This window comes from Sarcophilus harrisii, chromosome 4, assembly GCF_902635505.1.
Source record: "Sarcophilus harrisii chromosome 4, mSarHar1.11, whole genome shotgun sequence".
Taxonomy (NCBI): Eukaryota; Metazoa; Chordata; class Mammalia; order Dasyuromorphia; family Dasyuridae; genus Sarcophilus; species Sarcophilus harrisii.
This window is the reverse complement of record NC_045429.1, coordinates 363787230-363809682: the sequence shown is the minus strand read 5'-3', so window position 1 is coordinate 363809682 and position 22453 is coordinate 363787230. Positions and strand designations below refer to the sequence as shown.

General features: G+C 34.2%; 1 protein-coding gene across 2 annotated transcripts; it reads right to left on the bottom strand.

Moving 5' to 3' along the window:
* Window positions 1–22110, bottom strand: LOC105750353 (SLAM family member 7). Of its 2 annotated transcripts, XM_023502081.2 has the most exons (8): window positions 21965–22107; window positions 10396–10737; window positions 8785–9051; window positions 8375–8491; window positions 5633–5736; window positions 1757–1822; window positions 897–954; window positions 1–354 (listed from the first exon to the last, which is right to left on the bottom strand). In XM_023502081.2, exons 1-8 carry the CDS (start codon window positions 22017–22019, stop codon window positions 335–337), a joined length of 1029 nt encoding a protein of 342 aa, XP_023357849.1. In that variant the 5' UTR covers window positions 22020–22107; the 3' UTR covers window positions 1–334. The 2 variants fall into 2 exon arrangements, with proteins under 2 accessions (XP_023357849.1, XP_023357850.1); XM_023502082.2 differs by lacking the exon at window positions 8375–8491 and having other exon boundaries at window positions 21965–22110.
* Between the last annotated feature and the right edge of the window lie 343 nt (window positions 22111–22453).

Sequence of the window (22453 nt, the reverse complement as noted above, 5' to 3'; positions counted from 1 at the left end):
TTTTAAAAACAGGTTTAAAAAAGATTTATGTTTCAATCTGTATTCAGACACAATCAGTTCTTTCTCTTGATATGGATAGCATTTTTTGCCATAAATCTTTCCGAGTAGTTGTGGATCATTATATTGCTGAGATTAGTAAAGCCACCTACAGCTGATCATCCCACAGCACTGCCATTACTTTTTACACAGTACATTTCACTTTGCTTGAGTTAATGGAGGCTTTTCCAAGTTTTTCTGAGTGCATCCTGCTCATCATTTCCCATAGAACAAAAATATTCTATCATAATCTCATATTGCAGTTCATTCCATCATCCTCCAAGTGATGGGCATCTCCTCAGTTTCCAATTCTTTGCCCTGAGAAAAGAGCTGCTATAAATATTTTGGACTGGAAGAATGTCTCATCCTGATGTTGTGTTGGCTCTGTGACTCCAGAGTTAGATTTGAGATATTATTTTATTTTGGTGGTGAATTGAATCTTTTTTTAATTTCAAAAATATTTTATCTTTCCAATTACACGTTAAGATAGCGCTCAACATTCACCCTTGTAAGTTTTGAGTTCCAACTTTTTTCTCCCTCTTTCCCTTACCTCCTCCCTCCCCCAAACAGCAAGCAATGAGATGTTACTTTAAAGTTGTTTAGAGCAGAATGTTGAGAAATTAGCTCAATGCTTTTTTTACTCTACCTTGGCTTTGATTTTAAGGAATAAAGGATTCTTGCAATAGCTAAAGAGCTTCACGATTGCTAATTTGCCCACAAACTTTCTTCATTTAGACATATGCTTATAAATTGCTCTGTTTTTCCAATGAGTCTCAAGTCTTCATTAACTGCTGGTAAAAAGGCTTAAGATATTTAGAGGAAGGTTCAGGAGAGCTCTTTTATTGTTTAGAGGATATTACCAAAGTCTAATATTCCTGAAGATCTTGCCTTCTTTTCAAGAGTGTTAGATTTATCCACCTGTAAAAAAAGATAGAAGCAGGGTGTTATCAAGCTCAACTAAGATAATGGATGTAAAGCACTTTGCAAACATTAAAGCACTATATAGATGGCAGTATTATTGTTACTAACTCTACTCTCCAGGACTTCTGAGTGTAGATGATTTCATTCTTTGAGTCTTCTACTGACTTTCTGCAAAGTTTAAGCAATATTTTCAGAACAAAAAAATGTGCTACTAGATGTTTAATAACCAGATTGGTGATAGAAGAAATTGTATGCACACATACTTTTAAGTCTAATTTGCATTATTATTATTACATTTTCTCTATTCTTCCCTTTGCATTGAATGGCTTAACCATCACAAACACATAGGAAAATTATCTTATCTTTTAAAAACCTTCCAAACATGAGACTCTCCAGAAGCTGCAATCTTCTTCAGAAATTCAGGTTAATACTTTGCTGATTAAATATCCCAGGAGCCTGTCCTCCCTCTCTGTCTTTACTCATGGTGTTGCCTATTTTTAGAATGAGTGTTGATCCCTCAATTCACCTGTTAAATTCTTACTAAGGTTTTAAAGTCCATTGCCAATGCAACTTCATCTATGAAGATTTTCCTGAATTTTCTCAGTTATTAACAGCTTCCCCTATCCCAGAACAATTAGTGCTCTTTTTTTTTAAATACTTATCACCCTTCTACTACAATATAATCTTCATGAAGACCATGTCTATGGTAATTGGCTATTCCTTAGACAACTCCAAAAAAGACAATAAAGGCTTGAGGTAGAGAGAAGGAGAATAAAAATATTAAGGAAAAATTCCTTACCATTGTAGGATTCTTCACAATGACATACACTGTATTGAGTGCTTCCAAATTATTTTGGATGTTCTTCTATAAAAAAAAACAAAAATTCAAATACCATGAAATACCACTGAGTCTCAGAAACTCTGTCATAAGTCAGAAATGTGTGAAGAAAAGGAACAAACTTTTATTAGGCACAAAGTGCTTTTACAGATATTATCACAACCCTCACAACAACCTTGTGAGGGAAGTATTATAATTATCCCTATTTCACAGTCAAGGCAACCAAAACAAACAGATATGACTTGCCCTCAGTATGGTTCTTACCTTATCTACCCAAAAAGGAAGCAAGTATTTATTCTTTCCATCGATGAGAAGGAGATAGAGAGGAGGAGGAAATGAATTAACCATAGTTAGTGGAGGCAAAAGAAGGTGCTGAGTGCAATAAAGAGCTGGGTAGAAAGCAAAAATAGCTTATTCCTGAAAGAAAGTGTTCTGGAAACCCAACTGGGGCCAATATTCTCCCAATGTGAGATGAAAATACCCAACTTTGGGATTTGTGAAGCTGTGGAAGTAGAAGGGATCAAAAAATGAGGAAGAAAGTTAGACAAATGAATGAGAATATAACAAAAAGACTGGAAATACAAAAGGTTTTGCTAGAAAGCCTATTATAAAAACCTAACTCACAAGCATATTAAATCAAGACTTACGAAGATTAAAGAAAGAACGAATAAAAATTTTAAAAAGAGGACAAAAACACTATGAACAAGTATACTACAAAAGAAAAAAAATAAACTAAAACTTTCTGGTCAAAAAGAAAATTTCATGAACTTCCCATAGACCATAGGACAATGGCAAAAAACTCTCTAATGGCTTTTTAAAAATCACAAAGTCTTCAAATAAAGATATTAGGAATAAAAATGGGTTAAAAATTAAAGCTCTCACCACAAAAATTTAAAACCACAAACATCATGGTACAGAACTTAAAAGAGATATGAAATATTTGGCTAGCTCATGACAGTCCTGCCCTTATGAGCATGCCTACTGTGCTTGACCTTATATAGTACTACACACAGACTATTTACCATCTAGTGAACATAAGATTTTGTGACTGACTATTGACAATGGTGGCAAGAATCCTGTGGGAAAGTATCTTCCATCAAAAGAGTATAAGCAAAACTAATCACGGGGCAAAATATTGAATTAAAAATAAAAGGGAAAGAATTAAAAATTAACATATGAGGACTACATAGAAGATAACACATATCTAACAAACATAACTATAAATTTGATTGTATCAAGCAATCCAAAATACCAAGAAAATTGTCCAATGAATAAGAAACTAAAAACAAAGAATTTTATCTAGACAAAAAAAAAATCTAAAAAAAAATACATACAGAATAAAAAGAAGCTGATGGGAAAATGCTGATGGAAGAAAATATATTAAGCATTAAATGATTTTTTTTCATTTTCATTTGCAATTTTCAATTGCATCATATTTTAAGACATTTAGTCAATGAAATAGAATATCAATATTATACATATGTGCACCAAATGGCACATAAAATAAAAATATTTTCCAGCACCATATTATATCTTTATAAAATGTACCATGTGATAGGGATCATAAAATTATAAATAAATATAAAAGAGGAGTTATTTAAATACATCCTTTGCAGATTATAACAACAAATTGATGGTGATAATGATTAATATGGAGTTCATTATGAACTTTGCCACAACAAAAAATCTGTTATAAATATTTTTTGTACAAAAAAATCTTTTTTCCCCCTTTTCTTTGTTTTGGGAAACAGACCTAATAATGGTATTGCTAAGTTAAAGGGCATTCAAAAAGAAAGAAAAAGGAAAATGATATGAAACTGCATCATATTTTAAGACATTTAGTCAATGAAATAGAATATCAATATTATACATATGTGCCCCAAATGGCACATAAAATAAATTCATAAAGGGTCAATTAACTTACAAGATAATAATAGATAGTAATATGAAAATTTTAGGAGATTGAAGCTGGATAAATCTAACAAGAGTAACAAAAAATAAAGTATAAAACTGAGCAAACTGTTAGGGAAGTTAGATACAGAAGATTTGCCTTCTGAATGATAATATTAAAGAAAAAATATTTTCCAGCACCATATTATATCTTTATAAAATGTACCACGTGATAGGGATCATAAAATTATAAATAAATATAAAAGGAGTTATTAAATACATCCTTTGCAGATTACAACAACAAATTGATAGTGATAATGATTAATATGGAGATATATGCCTAAAGAGATTTGATCATGATATTATGAAGAACAAGTGTATTGAGGAACATATCATAAAAGCAGTCTTTGGGAAAAATTATATATCTGAAAACAAGTGTTAACACAATAGAAAGAGAAGATTTAGGAACATCTCATTTATTTTTTAAAATGAGGAGATCAACAAACAAACCTAAATTAGCCTATTAAAGATAAAATCTTGAAATTTAGAAGAAATTAATAAAATTGAAAACAAAAGTATCTATGATAAAGGAAAAGATATCCTTTGAAAAGCCTAATAAAATCAGTAAGTTTAAAAAAAGAAAAAGGAAAAAAAAAGAAAAAGGAAAATCAAATAAGCAAAATAAAAACCAAGGAAAGGTAAGATCCAAACTAAGAGATTAAAAACATCACCACTCCTTATTATTTGGAAATCTATTATTGTATGCTAGGAAAGCTGAGAATTTCAAATTTAGTTAAAATACAGAATGCCTAAATTAGCAAAATAGAAAGTAAAAATCTTTTAAAATTATTTTTCTTCATTTTATTAAATTTTCCCAATTACATGTAAAAAAATTTTTTAACAAATCACAAAATTTTTTTGAGTTCCTTATTTTCATCCTCCCTCCTTGAGAAGGCAGATAAGTTGATAAAGATACAAAACAAATAAAGCAATAAAAATAAAGAAAGTTTAGAAAAGGTATGCCTTGGTATTACTCTGCATTCAAAGTTCATCAGTTCTCTCTTTAGTAATGGATAACATTTTTTATTATGGGTCTTTTGGAACTATTTTGCATCATTGTTTTGATTAGAGCAGCTGTGTCTTTCATATTTGATTAGTCTTACAATATTGCTATTACTGTATACAATGTTCTTTTGGTTCTACTCATTCACTTCATGAGTTCATGGAAGTCTTTTCAGGTTTTTCTGAAACCATCTTGCTCATCATTTCTTAGTAACATAATAGCATTCCATAACAATCACACACCCATGACTTGTCAGCCATTATCCAATTGATAGGCATCCCTTCAATGTTCAATTCTTTGCCACAACAAAAAATCTGTTATAAATATTTTTTGTACAAAAAATAATTTTCCCCCTTTTCTTTGTTTTGGGAAACAGACCTAATAATGGTATTGCTAAGTTAAAGGGCACACATAATTTTATAGTCCATTGAGTGTAGTTACAAATACTTCTCTTCAACAATTGAAAAAGTTTACAACTCTGTCAACAATGTATTGGTGTCTCAATTTTTTCACATCACCTCTAGCATCTTTCATTTCCCTTTTCTGTACCATTAACCAATCTGGTATTGGAAGTGGTATTTCAGAGTTATTCTCTATATCCTGATAAGCTAAAAAATGGATAGGTAACCAAAAAGATATGTTTTTTAGCAACTAGAGCCGGGATGGAGAAAAGGATGCTGGTTATATGGAGAGTGGAAGATTTCAGTAATGTCATTTGGGGGATGAGGAGGTAGCATTAGACACATCAGAAGACAATTTACATGATACTTCACACCCCCATCCCCTTCTAAATGATTTAATATTTGTCAAATTTCAGTCTCACATAAACAAAAACTTCACATGGGAGAGAACTAAGCTCTGAGGAAGAATGAGAAAGAACTTACTTTAGGATGTGAAACTGTAGCATACTCTGTGATTTCTATAGCCGCAGGATTTAGATTAGAAATTGATTCATAAGTAGTACACTTCTGGTCTCCTGCATCTGTCTCTGCAACCCAGTGAGGAACGATAAATTTAGAATTTATGATATCAATCCATTTGTCATGCCCCTATGCTACCACATTTGCAGGCAGGGTCACAAATGTGGTCTTTATATACTATCAGGAACAAATCACCTCATTTACTAATATATATTAATATATTGTAGAATGCTGCATCACTTGTCAGCCCCCATAGCTATCCTCAGGATGAATCCTTGGGCCATCTGAGACATCATAGAAATCCAGAAGCTGCGTCCTCACCAGAATATTTTCTAGAGGATTTTCCAGTGAAGCAATTTGAAAAAGGAAGGCATTAGGAGGCAAAACAATAAGATGTAAAGGAAGAAAAGGAAAAGGAAGGAGGATGGAAAGAGAAAAGGGATGGAGAGAAAGAGAAACATACTAGAGAGAGACAGAAATAAAGAAGGAGGGAGATAGAGACAGAGAAGTTTTACTGCTATTGTCATAGGATTCTCTGGAAAGAAAATTATATTGGAGGATTAGTCTTTATGGAGAAAACCTGTAAAGAGAGAAAAAATGGATAGGCAAGAATGTGCTGGAGCCAGCTCTACAACTTTCTGAAAAATCAATAAAATTGTTAAAATTTTCAGTATAATCATTTATACTTTAGTAATCAACATATATTACAAATTAAGGCTTGATTTTTGAAAGCTTATCAAATATTTACTAGTATTCCAAAAGGTGTTGGATTCTGACAGAGTTAGAAGAATGGGAAATGATCCTGGGGGAAAAATAAAATATAGGGTTGCTATTCAGTTTTCTTCATGAGAAATAAAAGCAGGAGACTTTTGTTATTTCCCAATCTAAGTAACTATATATATATATATATATATATATATATATATATATATATACTCTCCCAGCAATGAAACCAAATCAGTATAATCACAATAAAAAAACATCCTCAAAAATATAAGGAATTGACTATGGAGAGAACCTCCTGGCAGATATGTAGGACCACAGAATTAGGATACTTAATCTTGCTGACTTCCATGAGGTAAGAAACTTACGGAGAACCACCAAATCTCAGTGTGATTCATGGTTCAATTTTAACTTGTAAGACTGCTCTATTAAAGCATCCCAGAGTGCTTGACTTTGAGAGGTTTAACATAATTATCTTGGATATACCATAGATCAGGCATAGAGAGCAATCACAAAACTAATTTATAGATGAAATAAAGTTGGAAGGACTAGCTAATATGTTGGATAACAATTAGAATCTAAAAAGATCTTGTCAAGGTGCAATATTAACCAGATTCAAATAAGATGAAATTGAAAAGGGATAAATGTAAAAGTTTTACATACAATTATAAAACTCCCAGTTTCCACAGGTATAAAATGGAGAAGCTATGTTTGGACAGTCATCTGTCTGAAAAAGCTCAGTAGATTTTATTGAACTGAAAGCTAAATATAAGCTGAATATGATATAGCTGCTAAAAAAAAGCCAATGGAATCTTAGGCTGCATTGAGACATACAGTCTTATTTTGTCCCTTTCCCTGCCTCAATTACTTGTACCCTTTCCAAATTAATTTATGTTTACTTATCTACTTAAATGTTGTCACATGTAGACATTACTGTCGCAGTAAATTGTAAACTACTTGAGGGTAAGAATAATTTCTATCTTGTTGTTATATAATCAGGACAAAATAAAAACATGCTATTCTTTGGGATTATTTGAATAGTTCCTATGATGGCATCAATCGTGTCCGAACCATCACATGATGCCTTCTCCCATGTAGTTCCTGGCATTCTTGCTTAATAAATGTTTGATGAATAAGTAAATGAATGAATGATGTCAAGGTCTAGAGAGATGATAATTCTCTTGTACCCCATTCAGACCCATAGCGGAAGTTTTGTATTCAGTTCTCATTATTATATTTTAGGAAGGAACTTTTAAGTAATGTCTTAATGACAGCAATCTATGGTGAAAGACCATGGGGATATGATGTAGAAATGTTGTGAAAAGAAATAGGGAAGGTAAGCCTTTAAGAAAAAAAATATGCAGGTATCTATGATGATTATCTTTAAGTATTTGAAGGTTTCATAAAAGAGGAATTGTACTTGTTCTGTGTGGACCCAGAGAATAGAATGAGGAGCAATGAATGGATGAAAATTACCAACTAGCAAGTTTGGGCCTGATAAAATCAAGAAAAAGCTTAGAGTCCAAAGTGGAGTAGACTTCTTTAGATAAGAGTGAGTCCCTTCTCATTAAAGGTCTTCAACTAGTGGTGGATGTCCCATGTATTTTAGAGGTCATTGCTGTATAGCTTTGAATTGAAATTGGTTATCTCTTAAGAATCCTTTTAACACAGAGATTCTGTGCTAAGAATATATACTTACAGAGTACTTTCATCCTTTTTGATTTTTTTTTCTTTTCCATGGTTTCCCTCCCTTTTGTTCTACTTTTTCTTGCACAAGATAAATATGTAAATATGCTTAAAAGAATTGCACATATTTATTTTTTATCAAATTACTTGCTATCTTGGGAGATGAAAAAATTGGAGCACAAATCTTACAAAAATGAATGTTGAAAACTATCTTTTGTATTTGGAAAAAAATAAAATGATATTGAAAATTTAAAAAAGAAAATAAAATGTGCTTTTATCTTCCAGAAAAGTTCAAACCTTTTTTTTTCTTTCTCTGAATATGCCAGAAAGACAGTCCCAAGATAAAGAAAATAACTGAGATGGTAGATATCACAAGGCACGGGACTGTGATGTAGCTTTTGTCATGTTCAAAACCTTAAAAAAGAAAATACAAAAAATCAAAGTCAATGGGAGTAATTTGAACCAAGCACAATGAAAAACTTGTTTTGATCAGTTAAACTAGAAGAAACTAAGCAATTAAACAAGTGCACTCCTCACATTTTCAGGAAAAAAATACTATTTCCTTTGGCTGAGGCTTGGCCAGTTATAGAGCTTAGGAGGTCTGTTTCTATAGGTAGTGGGTTGGTACCAAGGTTAAGAATAATTATAATTCAAATCTGTCAGGATTTCATGATCTCAGGCTTCTGGGAAGACAGTCAGAAATTTACCTTCACAGAGTTTACTGGCAAGAATAGTATAGGTGCTGTTGCTGACAGGGTTCCTGGCAGTACAGGTATACTGGTCATGGTCACCAGGTTTCCATCTGATGTGGAGGACGTGTCCTTCACTGGTTACATTAGTTCTCTGTCCCAAAGGTATCCAGTTGTATGTAACATTCTCTCTTACTTGTTCCACAAAACATGTCACATTGATGAGACAGGTACCATTATCATTGATCCTAGTATCTGACATAATTTTTGGCTTTGTCAGTCGTTCTGCATGAAGAATAAAATACAATATTTAATGAGATGTTTTGATAATGCTCAAGATAGTCAATGCTTTCCTTAGGCACTATAGATCAGAACCCTTGGTTTCAGAGTCTGCCCTAGAATATTACAGAGAAGAAGAAATCAGTGAAAGTAGACAACCATCATTCAGTTCCAGTTGCTAACATTACTAAGACTACTACTACTACTACTACACCTAGAGCTACAAAGGGGTGAAATGTTCAAGTCAGAAACAGTGTGTAAGGAGAGTAACATGTCCTGACTTCTCACATCCCCTTTATGAGAGGCTAGAAACTGCCATTATACATGTGGGATAAAGAGTGACAGTGCCCAAGGAAGGATGGATGTTTTTCATCCAGCCATTCTGGGAAACTATTTTACCTGTTGATCAGAAAAGGATGGGAGGAGAAAGACAGTTATTCATAGATGGTGACACCCTGCTCCAGGGACAAGGAAAAGGAAGAGACTTCCTTCTTTAAGCTTAAGATATTTCATCATATGAGAAATCAATTATCTTTAGCTATATACACTTGGAATTCTAGTACGTTAGAGATGAAAGGAACCTGAAGACTAACACTTCATCCAATTCAGATTCTCTCCACAACATGTCATCTGGCCTCTGTGTAAATACATTAAAACAGAGAGCCCATAACCTCATAAAGCTGTCCATTTCAATTTGAAACAACTCTAATTGTTAGAAAGTTCTTTTTAAACATTATATCATTGTAACATATAGGATCATAGACATGGGGAAGGACTTTTTGTGGGTATCTAGATCCATTCCTGATTTGACATATAATAAATTGAGGCTCCAAAAGGTAAAGGAACTGCCTAAAATTTCATGAATGTTTAGGGGCAGAATCAAGATTTAAACTAGGTTTAAACAGGGTTTTAACTGCTGTGCCACACCATTGGACCACATTCTTTTTCTTTTAGGAGGATTGCAAGGCAATTGATGTTAAGTGACTTGCCTAGTCACACAGCTAGTAAGTGTTAAATGTCTGAGGCCAGATTTGAATTCAGGTACTCTTGACTGAAGGGCTGCTCTTCTATCCACTGAGTGACCTAGCTGCCCCCATTGGATGAAGTTTTGCCTTTATTTGACATTTATTCTACCTAAAGTCAACATATAGTAAAGGACCTTTACCATAGGATTTTGCATTTCTTCTAGATAGAGTATACAGTCAAGCCAAATAATCTTTAAATTTAACCTGTACTCTGGAGTGCTGAATGAAAGCAGCTTTCCCAACAATCAGGCAGAAATATTCTGCATGCCCAATTTTTGGATGTTTCTGTGTTTGAAAAGAGATTGAGGTAAAACTTAATGCTGACCATGGATGAAGATGTTGAACAACTTTCTAATGGGGTTAGGGATGTTTGCCATAGTTATTTCTGCTGTATAGGAGCCAGCATCCTCCATCTTCAGGTGACTGATCCGTGGACTATAGATATTGTTTTCATTGAGGAAATCCACTCTCTCCTTATAATAAGGATTTATAATTATTTTGGGTGGATTTCCCTCTTCTGTTATTAAGGTGGCAAGAGATCTTTGGGAATTCCAGGCAACATATGTAATCTGATGTTCTTTTGGAATTTTTAATGGGAGAATAACAGACTCCCCCAGAATTCCAGTCACGATTAATGGGACTGAGTCCTCTCCAGAAGCACTTGACTCTGAAAACATAAGAGAAGATCACAGTTAATACATTCCCCTTCATTCTTTCTTTTCCTATATCAGGCTAGAGCCCAGAAGAACTCCAGCTCCAGGAGCATTCTTTCAGAAATGGCCTCTTCTAAAGACCTTTCTAAAGGAGTCTTTTGTTTCTGGGCTTTTTCCATGAGCCACATAGAGTCTTTGTAAAAAGTACCACATAATCTCAGGAGTCTATTTTCATGTTTTACCTCATATCTAGCTTAAGAACACAATACTTCTCATATAAAATATGGCAATTAACAGTGGTAAAAGATTAGAGTAACCTTGTGCATAGTAAATATAAAGATTCAACCTTTCAGGGTCAGAATTCATGGTTTTGTAAAAAATTATGCAGAAAATTGGAAAGCAGTCTGACAGAAACTCAATATTGACTAGTATCTTACACTATTTACCAAGATAAAGTTAAAACAATTAGATGATATAGACACAAAAGCAGATGTTATAAGTAAACTAGAAGAACATGGGACAAATTAGCTATTGTTATTTATTTATGTGGAATATTAGCTAGTTTTATGTATAGGAGAAGAATTTATAAATAAACAAGAGATAAAGGGCATGGTGAGGTATAAAATAGATAACTTAAATTACATTAAAATTAGTAAGGTTTTGTGCAAACAAAGCTAATGTAGCCAAAATTAGAAGAAAAGCCAGAAGTTGAGGAATGTGGAGTGGAGGGTGGAGGTGGGAAACTCCCTCAGCTTCCACCACCACTAAAGATTCTTTTGCTTTTTTAAGTATTTTTCCCTTTTTTCAGATATAAATACTCAGGCAATCCTCTGTGGTGGTCAGAGTAGAGGATATGGACTCAAAATTCTACTTCTTTGCCAATGGCATTCCACTCCCTTTCCCAAGAAATTCCCAAATGGAGTCATGAGGAGTTGGACATATTTACAGTGAGTGAATAACAACAAAAATGAATCATGGTAATGGGGTGCATGTGGTGCAGCTTTGAGGGGAAATGTAGCATTAGAAGATCTGTTGACCTTACAATGCTACTGTTCTAATAATGTTTGTCAATAATCATGAAGTTTCCTGGCTTTAGGAATACTATAATATAGTCCTACAAACATTGCTGAGTATTAGGTAAACAATCTGTTAAATTAGTGATAACAAAGTTGTTGAGACCATAGTGAATGGACCACTTCTCAAAATCTACCTGCAACTCATAAAAATAGCAAATAAGTAACCCAAAGCTCCTGGTCTCTCTAACTTTTCCTAGATATTTATCTTCTTGCTCCTGGTACTTTGCTAAATTCTTTTGGAACTTAGCCCACTTCAATTGGCATTACAATTATAATAAACTTTGCCCCTTGACTTGGGGATGGTTCCAGCCTGCAAATTCTTTTGAGACACTTCACAAAACCACTTTACAACTCCAACCTTTTGGGGTTTCTTTGAACCTCAGCAATTGCAGGAATAATACATAAAGCTGTTTCCAGTGAGATGGAATCACAGAATGTGAGAGGTAGAAGTGACCTCCATGATTAAATCTAGCAGAGAAAAATTAAATCTATAAGATAACCAACAAATCAAGAGCTCTAATCAAGGAAAATTAGATACTGAGATACCTAACTTTCATATCATATTTGACCATTGAGGCAGCAAGGTAATACAGTGGTTAGCATGTCAGGCTAATAGTCAGGATTCAATCTGAATCAAAACACTGCCTCAGGCATCTACTAGCTGGATGATTCACTTAACCTAAGTTTGCCTCAGTTTACCCATATGTAAAATAGAGATAATAATAGCACCTACCTCCAGGGTTATTGGGAGGATCAAATAAGATTTATAAATGCTTAGCACCATGCCTAACAATATGTAAATGCTAGTTAATATACTATATTATGTCATGTTATGCTGTTATATGATATTACATGATATGTTTCTTCTTTCTTGGGTGATACAAACAATTGGTTAACAAGTATTTTTTGATCTTATCTCTACAGTTCTCACATCTCTCCCTTTCTTCCACTCATACCAACACTACCTTAGTTCAGACCCTCATCAATTGTTATAGTTATTAATAAAAATAAACTACTATGCTTTCATGTTGTTCGTCTTTGCATTTTCTGAAAATAAGTTTCTTTAAAAAGAATAATCCCTTATTTATTAATAATCAATATCAATTAGCATTTGCCAAGACAATACTGAGTAGCAGACTGACTATATCTACAGCTACAATTATCTCTTGGGATATAGGCTCTTTATAGGAAAAGAAGCTATGTTCCTCCAATCTCCAAGGCAAAGAAGATTAATTAGGAATAGAAAGCTCTCTATTCTAGATCTAGTTCCCATGGAGCAGTTATGTCTCCCAAAACACTATTTTATCTCAAAAAGATAAAATGAAATGACATTTGCTTATCTTTCCAAAGAAGATGTTGGGATCATCAATCTATATCTGAAAGCTATAGCTTGAAAGATTATTTAGTTCAACTTCCTAGTATTAGGAAGAAAATTGAACCAAGAAATATCCAAGATCAATTCAGATCAAAGTAGAGCAGGCACTTATATACTAGTCCTAGGTAACATAGTGGATAGAGTGTCAGGCTTATAGTCAGGAAGCTTTGAGTTTAAATCCAGAGTAAGCCACTCACTAACTGCATGTTCTTAGGCAAGTCAGTTAACCCTACTTGCTTCAGTTTTCTCATCTATAAGTGAGCTGGAGAAAGAACTGACAAAATACTCCTGTATCTTTGTTAAAAAAACCAAAATAGGAATCATGAAGAGTCAGATACAACTGAACAAAAATGATGCTATTATTGATTTACTTTTGAAAAAAATAACCTCAAATGAAGTCATTGTAAGCCTCAGCTAATACAGAAAATGTGAGAGACCAATCCAAATCCAATATATTTTTATGAATATAGAAGCCTTTCCCTTGGAAAAGTGGATTCAGCTTTTCAGAATAGCTGAAAATGAGAAATTGAAGCTCTTAAAAAATCTTTCTCATTAAATTATAATATCTATCCTTTAAAAATCTCTTCTATCACATGGAGAGGGTGGGTTGGAGTTTAGAGTTGGAGCAAGGGAAAAAAAATTGCCCTGCATAGATGAATTCCACTATAATAAAAGAAAGGAGTTATGTGCAAGAGGTGACAACAGGCAAAGATCTTTAGCCTTTGTCCCTGTCCAATGCCTTAATCAGTCTTTCAGTGAATAAGCACCTATCAGGCACCAGCTATGTGCCAGGTACTGTGTTAAGTGTTAAGGATACAAATGAGAGCAAAAAACAGTCCTTGCTTGTGAGAAGTTCACTGTCTAACCAGGTAGAGAGCAAGCAAACAAATGTTAGCCTAATTGTCTCTTCTACGTCCATATTTACTGAAACACCCTTAGGTTTCACACAAGAACAGAAATGGGTAAATTTACAAATTGTCTAAGGTAATAGAAGTGAGAACTCCTGCTTGCATACATAAGCCCCCCTCTTCCTCTCTCTGGTTTCATATATACACATTTGTTCACCACTTCCCCTCACACCTGAAAATGTAAGAACAGTTTGGTAATTATCTAGTGCCTCCAGATTAAAGGGAACTAAATGGAAGCAGAGTAAAATCATAATAGGAATTGGAAAGGGGAAAACAAGGCAGCCTCCAGGTACCATGCTTCTTTTCAGCTGTATCTTGACGACTACCATATAACTTTTTTAGCTGGTGAATTTGCATATGTGTTGTATAAATATTTCTCTAGGGTGCAGTGAAAGACTCATGATATATGAGTATTGTATTGGGTAAACTGAAATATTAAGCAGAAGGACTGGAGTTTCTCACCCCACCACATGTCTTTTCCCATTTTAGTCAATAAGTATTAAGAGCTGAGGGAATTATGGGAACTGAGTGAATCATGGACTTCTTGTGACTTAATTCTGAAATAGTATATTTTGGGAAAGCAATAGGATTCGTCTTTTCTCTAAAAACTATATATTTACGTATATAATTGACTATATTACAGGCACTATGTACTATTAAGGATACAAAAGAGTCAAAATATACTTCCTACTCTCAGAAAACTCATAATCTAATGAGGGAGAAAGTTAGCCAACAAATATGTTTGCTCTATGTATAAGACAAACAAGTTTATACAGGATAAATAGGACATAATTAAGAGAAGGAAGGCATTAGAATTAAGAGAGATTGAGAAAAGAGAGAAAAGAGAAAAGATTAGACTTTAGCTGAGACTTGAAGGAATCCAAGGGTGTTAGTAAGTGGAAATGAAGAGGGAGAGAATTCCAGGAATGAGAGACAGCTAGAGAAAAATGCCCGGAGCTAATAGGTAGTGTCTTGTACAGTTACTTTATGGTAAAGATATTGTTCTCCAGATCCTCCATTTATGCAAACATATACCATTCTGAGCATGCATGGTTAAAAATTCTATTCCCCTCATCTTGATCAGAATTGTCAACCACAAGAAACTGGTTTCCTCATTGGACTTTGAATATGTTCTAATATGAAAAGAACACTAGATTTCAAATACCACATATAACATTTGCTTAGTTGCATGACAATGAAAGGATATATAAAAATGTAAAAAAATGTGAAAGGATGTCAGTGTATACATACTCAAATGTTATAAAATGGAAAGAGACTCATGCAGGAGATGCTAAGGCATCTGTTTCCTAAAGATGTGAGTCTAATTTGTGGGTGGGAACAGCCTCTTTCCTTTGGATGTATAGTCAGAACTGTCTGTGTCTTTAAATCTACCTGAAGGAGACTTAGGCATTCTCTCTTTGTGTGGGAATCAGTCATTTTTTTAAATATGTAGGCCCTCTCCCCTTTTTTATTAAAGCTTTTTATTTTCAAAACATATGCATGGATAATTTTTCAGCATTGCCCATTACAAACCCTTGTGTTCCAAATTTTTCCTTCCTTCCCCCATCCCTTCCCTAGATGACAAGTAATCCAATATATGTTAAACATGATAAAATATATGTTAAATTCAATATATGGGTACATATTTATACAATAATTTTGCTGCACAAGAAAAATCAGATCAAAAAGGAAAAAAACGAGAAAGAAAACAAAATGCAAGCAAACAACAACAAAAAGAGTGAAAATGCTATGTTGTGATTGTGGTAATCAATATTAAAGGTCTCATTCATTCATAGCAAGGGTACCATGCTGTTAAGTTAAAACACCTTCTAAGTTTACTAGACCTGGGAAATGGGCTTCATATTTTAATCTATTTTATGTGTCTCTTCTCAGTTATAGGGACAGGACCTAGAGCCCCAGACCTGAGACCTTGAGTCATGGGAACCTTGAAGCCCAAGATTCCAGGCTGGATGTTGAGGATTAATCCAAAAGGGAAGCCCTGGGGAAGCCAGGAATCTAGAATACAAGCCTGAAGATGAGTGGGAGTAGAGATATGATGCTTTAGACATGGATCTTGGTGGGCCTAATGGGAACCTAAACCTCTGTCTTCTTAGAGACTGAGAACCTTGTAAAAATGGTTATGTCTCCAGGTTTGGGGAAGTAGGATTAGATATTTGTATGTTCCTTCTTATTATGCCTTTGTAGTAAATATTAAATATATCTTTGTAAAAGTTAATCTGATAAATAATTAAATAGAACTGGAGTGCTTGGATCCTTAATATTGGGGGAACATATTGAGGACTTGGCCAATGCAAAGATGAAAGACTGCGCCCTCCAACCTTTGGGCACCTGAGATCTCTGAGAGGATAAGAGATGGAGTAGAAATGTGACACACTTGAACTTCAGGCAGTAGAGATCTGTTATATCTGTATATATCTGGATGTGGTGAGAGACTTGAAATAGGAAAATCAATATCTGGACAGGTAATACAGACTTGAAATGTCTAGAATTGCTAGTAGATAGAAATCTTTTCCTAATATTTCACTCTCTACTCTCAATTTCTCATCTGAGAAGTTTATCCTCTGGGTTCCTGGTAAGACCATTCCATTGTTTGATATATTACACATAGCAAAGCCAGGATGACAAAATGAGTATATGTAATTATGGTTGGGACTGAGAATTCAAAAAATAGAATATTCTAGTTAGTATGAATTGAAAAAAATATTTTTCCCCACAGAGCTTGAATTTAAGGAAAGGATCTATCACATCCTGCTTAGGTATTTTCACTTTACTTCATAAAACTGGTGGGTGGGCTGCGTTGTAGCCTCAGTCTCTCTTGAGATTGACCACTATCATTTGGACCTCTGTGAGAGAATTCTGTGAAGATGGTAGAGTGGGTTGCTAAATTTCAAGTTCTCTGAATTTCCACCCAAAATAGAACATATTTATGCCTCAGGGCCAACATAAACTGGTGAAAAATCAAGACTTAAGGCAGAACTGGGGTCCACCCAGAAAAATCCAAGAAGATCTGAAGAAAGCCCCCAGGCCAGGGATTAACCAGTGTGAAATGCCTCTAAAATGGCTCCACAGAAACAGTAAGTGGGGACCCCTGGGTTGAGTTGGGCTTAGCAGGAACCTCAGCAGGAACCACAAAAACTTTCACCTCCTGGACTGCAAACAGAATGTGGGGGAGGGGAGAGGTTGAGTCTCGGAAGACTGAGGAAACCTTTGCTGATTAGCAACTCGAGGCCCAGCTGAGTTGTAAAGACAAAGGAAACAGCACACCAGGAGTGCAGAAGCAGTGGGACAGAGAGACTGCTGGTTGCAGGCACTTGCAGGAAGATGGAGCTCTTGGTTTGGGATTCTAGGTCAGAGGGAAGAGCTGAAATGAAGCTGGAGGCACCATCCCCCCAGTCCATGATTAGAGGTGCTCACACTAATACCTCTTATTTTGAAAAAAAAATTAATCAGAAAAGAAGAAAGTACCCAACATAGAAATTTACTATAGGAACAGAAAAGACTGGGTTGATCTTCAGAGGATCGTGAAGTTAAAAAAAGCTTCTTCTATCCCAAAGGATAAGGTGAAATGGCTCCCTGTTCAGAGAGAATTTAAAGAAGAACTAAAAAGAATTGTAAAATTAAATGAAAGACAATGAGGAAAAATAAATTAAAACCCATCCCCCCAAAACCCAAGATTATGGGAAAAACGTTAATCAACTATCAAAGGAGATACAGAGTCTCAAAGATGAAAATAATTCTTTGAAAATTAGAACTGGGCAAGAAGAAGCCAGTGAAGCTATGAGAGATCCAGAAATAACAAAATAGATCATAAAGGATTAAAAAATAGAACAGAATGTGAAACTTAAGAAAAACAAGAAAACCAATGGATCTATGTAAGATTTTAGTTGAGGCAGCCAGGTGGCACAATGGCTAGAGCACTGGGTCTGGTGTCAGGAAGGCCTGAGTTCAAATTTAGCCTCAGACACTTACTACCTGTATAATCCTGTACAAATTACTAAATCCTGTTTACTTCAATTTTTTAATTTGTAGAATGAGCTGGAGAAGGAAATAGCAAACCACTCTGATATCTCTGCCAAGAAAATTCCAAATGAGGTTATGAAGAATCAGACACAATTGAAAATGACTGAACAATAGCAACAACAAATTTGAAGATTACCAATAAAAGGAATCCCTCACCTCCAGAGGCAATCCATTGAATTTTTGGTTAAACTCTAATTCTTAGAAAGCTTTTCTTGTTAGCAAGTCTACATTTATTTCTATGCAATTTCCATTCTATTCTCCTGGATTGTACCTCGTGGACAAAATAGAACAAGCCACATACATTCATTCATTCGTTTTTCTAAAGTAGCCCTTCCAATAGTTGAATACAGCATATTTATTTCTATCTCTATATCTATTTCATGTCCTTTACCACTTTCCGATCATTCAGAATCACACTCTCACAATTTTCAAATATCACTGACTCTGGGTCAACAATAACATTCACCAATTGAACCATTCAGTACTTAAGGAATATAGTTCATTTTGACCATAAAACTTGAAAATGTTAACAATAATTAAACATTCTTTTATAACTTGACTATCAGAATTGCATACTGATTAGTCATTTTTAATACCAATCCAAAAAGCCTTCTCCTTGACAAGAATAACAGTAAAAAAAATAAAAATTGAATATTAATGCTTTCTGTTGTTACTTATCATCATTATTGTTTAATTGATAGGCTATTAAACTTAAAGCAGGAATCTATAGATTCAAATTCAATTTTATTTGCTTATTACTTATGAAATCCTGGATAGTTACTTAATCTCTTGAATTTGTTTCTTCCTTTGAAAATGGAGACATTCATAACACCTACTTCACAGAGGAACAAATAAGATAATATGTTGGTTGTAAAGCACCTTGAGAATTTTAAATCATGATGTGAATGGTAACCTTTTTTATTACTAAGGTCTGATCCATCCCTTGCAGTATTCCTCTACCTTTTTTTTTCCTCCTCTTTTCCCAATTTATGTAAAAAGAATCCACCTCATTTTCTTATATTTTCCGTTTCTTTCTGTTTTCCTTTCTTTTTCTATCCTTTGTTATTATTGTTCAGTCATTTCACTCCTCCAGGGTTTTCTTGGCAAAGATATTAGGAGTGGTTTGCCATTTATTTCTTCAACTCATTTTACAGATGAGGGAAATAAGACATATGAGATTAAGTGACTTTTCTAGGGTTACACAGCTAGTAAATGTTTGAGACCAGATTTAAAGTAAAAAAGATGAGTCTTCCTGACTCAAGGACCAGCACTCTAACCATTGTACTATTTGTTGTTGTTATCCTTTGTTTTTTGAAGATGACCAAAGACAAAATGAATAAGTAATGTCATGATTTTCAAGTGAATTGAATTTGTGTGGTGGAATTTCTCAGCCTCAATTTCTCTTCTACAGTCAACAAAGTTCAGCAGCTAATCATTAGGATGACTGGTGACTTTACCATCTAGATGCCTTTTAACTACCCTTGGTTGTTTTTGTTATATCCAAATCACCTGCTCAAGATGAACTATATCCCCAAATACTGAATAAATTGGTGAATTTAAAAATTATAGAGAAAGGTAAATGTTCTGAAATTCAAGAGAGGAACAGGAAAGGGAACAGAATCTCCTTACTATAAATCAATAAGCTTGATTTGATTCTTGACAAAATTCTAGAATTTGTCATCCAGGCTTTAGCACTTTTTCCTTTATGCTTAAAAGATTCTACCACATTTTTGCATTCATTTTTTGTTATTTATCCTTGCTTCTGTCTTCTCTCTAAATAACATTAAAAATATGTAGAATATTACAAGATTATGTGTTTGAGTCAACTGAGTCCTATGAATCTGTGACTATGAAAAAGAGAAAAGTCAAGAGGAAGGAAGAGCAAGAGAATATTAAGCATCTACCATGTGCCAGACATTGCTAAGAACTTTGCAAAGATATCTCTTTTGATTCCCATAGTGACCTTGGGAGGGAAATGCTATGAATATCCACATTTTACATTTGAGGAAATTGAAATAAACAGAAGTTAAGTGACTTCTCCAAACTCATATAGCTAGTAAGTATTTGAGTTGGGATTTGAACTCGGCTCTTCTGACTCCAGGCAGAGCACACTATCACTTCCTCATCTGTGGGAACTAAATCCATAGCTTATTTAAATTATTATTATTAACTATGCTAGTGCCTAGTGACCTTCAGACCTTTCCAGTCTATTAAACATTTTGTAGGGCAAGAGACTTCACAGGTCACTTATCCCAGTCATATGCATATTGTCAAGCACTAGAAACCCTCCCTAGAGATTATTTATCTATGGTTGGCAAATCTAGGAGCTGAAATATTAAATAAGAGTAGTAATAATAATGTTAATAGTTTTTTATGTACATAGCATTTATTGTTGACAAAGTGCTTTCCTCCAGACAGCACTGGAAATTAGCAATGGACAGACTTTTGCCTGGTGAAGTGACTTGCTCAGTAAATCACATAGCTAATAACAAGAAAGGCAAGTATTTGGATTGCAAGCCCAATGTCCTTTTCCTTACCCTGTGCTTTCTTAACAAATAATACTAGTTTGATATTTTATAGCACTTTTATATTTGTAAGACATCTATGATCTATGATATCTATCTATGATCTCTTCATCTTCATAACAATCCAACAAGGTGATTATCACAAACTTCATGAATTAGAGTAATTTACCTAAGGTCACATAGCTAAAAGTAGAAGAAAAAAATTCAGTGATATTTCTCTGACTATAATGCTATTGCTGTTTTCATTAAACCATGTCGAGGACTCAAATTGAAATTGTCAGATTATAGAAGGAGACTGGTAGATTATCTCTAGTGAACCTCCAGAACCACACTCTGAGATCTAGTGCTCTGACCAAATAGGCGAACTATCTCCCCTCACCCCTCCCCACACATATGTATATACGCAGGTAAATGGTTCATTTGCTCCCTTTTTGTACTTAATTTCAGTTAGTTTATCCTACAGTTCAGAGATCTCAAAGACAAAGTACTCCACGTCATGTTAGGCTGTTCTTTCCTTTCACATAATTAGATTAGCAAGTACTTACAAAGAGAAGAACAAAACAAACAAAAAAAAAAAGATTTAATTAGTGTTATGGATTCATTCTTACTCTAAGTTCTTAACATACAGAGGATCTAAATTTGAGAAAATCATAACTCATTTCATACCAGAACAAACTCACACTCTTAAATTCATTTCTACCTAATCCCCATTTCTCACCTATGGCTTTGTCTATGTGACAGAGAAGACATAAAGCCATTTAAAGATTCACTCCACACATTTATGCCTATGAACATAAGACCAAGGGGACATTAAGAAGATAGAGTTCAGAGGCCACTATTGCATCCATCCTACAACAACCATTATCTTGTTCTTTCAGTTATCCTCTAAAGATGAATTAACCTTGGACAGAAAGCAGTCTTTGGATCCTCCAGACATAAGAGAGGTGGACTCTTGTCCTATGTCAAAATCAGAGACTAGTCCAGTAGATTTAATAAAAGAATCATTCTCCATTCATGGGGAATTTCTTCTAAGTTATTGCCCAGGAATAATTGAAGTCTACAATTATTCCATAAACCACAATTGTAACAAATGGAGAAATACCTTACAATAGGAACCAAAATGCAAAAAGATTTAAAGGAGACCCACAGAAGGCACAGATTGTTTTATCTGCTCAACATTTAGCACAGTGTTCCTGCATATAGTAAATACTTTATAAAATCTTGTTAAATTGAATTGAAGTGAAAAGCAATTAACCTTACTGGCTTTTTTCTGATACAAGATAAAGACTGGATCCTGATAAGCTATCTGGACTTACCTGTAAGTAGGTAGAAGAGGAAAAACAGGAACAATCTCTGGAGGAAATAGGCCATGTGTCTCGGTTCAGAGCTCTATGACACCTCAGCTTTAGAGAAAGATTCACTTCTTTGAAATTACCAAGTAATTTCGTCACTTGGGGGAGGTCCTAAGGAAGACAGCAGAAGAAGGCCATGGATGACAGAGAACATTCCCAGATTTCCTGAAATTCTCAGCATATAGAAGAAACTTTCAAAAGAAATGTGTTTGTTTTTATTTATTTGTTTTTTTGTTCCTTAAATATTGGACCTTTGAATTCAACTGTTTCTGAAAATTGTTTACATATGTAGTCTGATCTCTTTTCTATTTCTTAACTAGTTCAAAATAATTTTAGTGACTGTGTTTACAATATAATTTGGACTTTTGGAATACCACTTCCCTTTCATTCCTATTGGGTTTTTTTTTTTTTTGTTTTTGTTTTGTTTTTTTCATTATTTCCCTTGAGGTTTTA

What these genes read in the sequence shown, in the direction of transcription:
- LOC105750353 (XM_023502081.2), bottom strand. Translation starts at nt 22,019, where the DNA reads ATGGCCTATTTCCTCCAGAGATTGTTCCTGTTTTTCCTCTTCTACCTA. An exon ending in CTACAGTTTCACATCCTAAA is followed by an intron (nt 1,823 to 5,632) that starts GTAAGTTCTTTC and finishes TTTTTTTTATAG; the next exon opens with AAGAACATCCAAAATAATTT. An exon ending in TTGTGAAGAATCCTACAATG is followed by an intron (nt 955 to 1,756) that starts GTAAGGAATTTT and finishes CTTTTTTTACAG; the next exon opens with GTGGATAAATCTAACACTCT.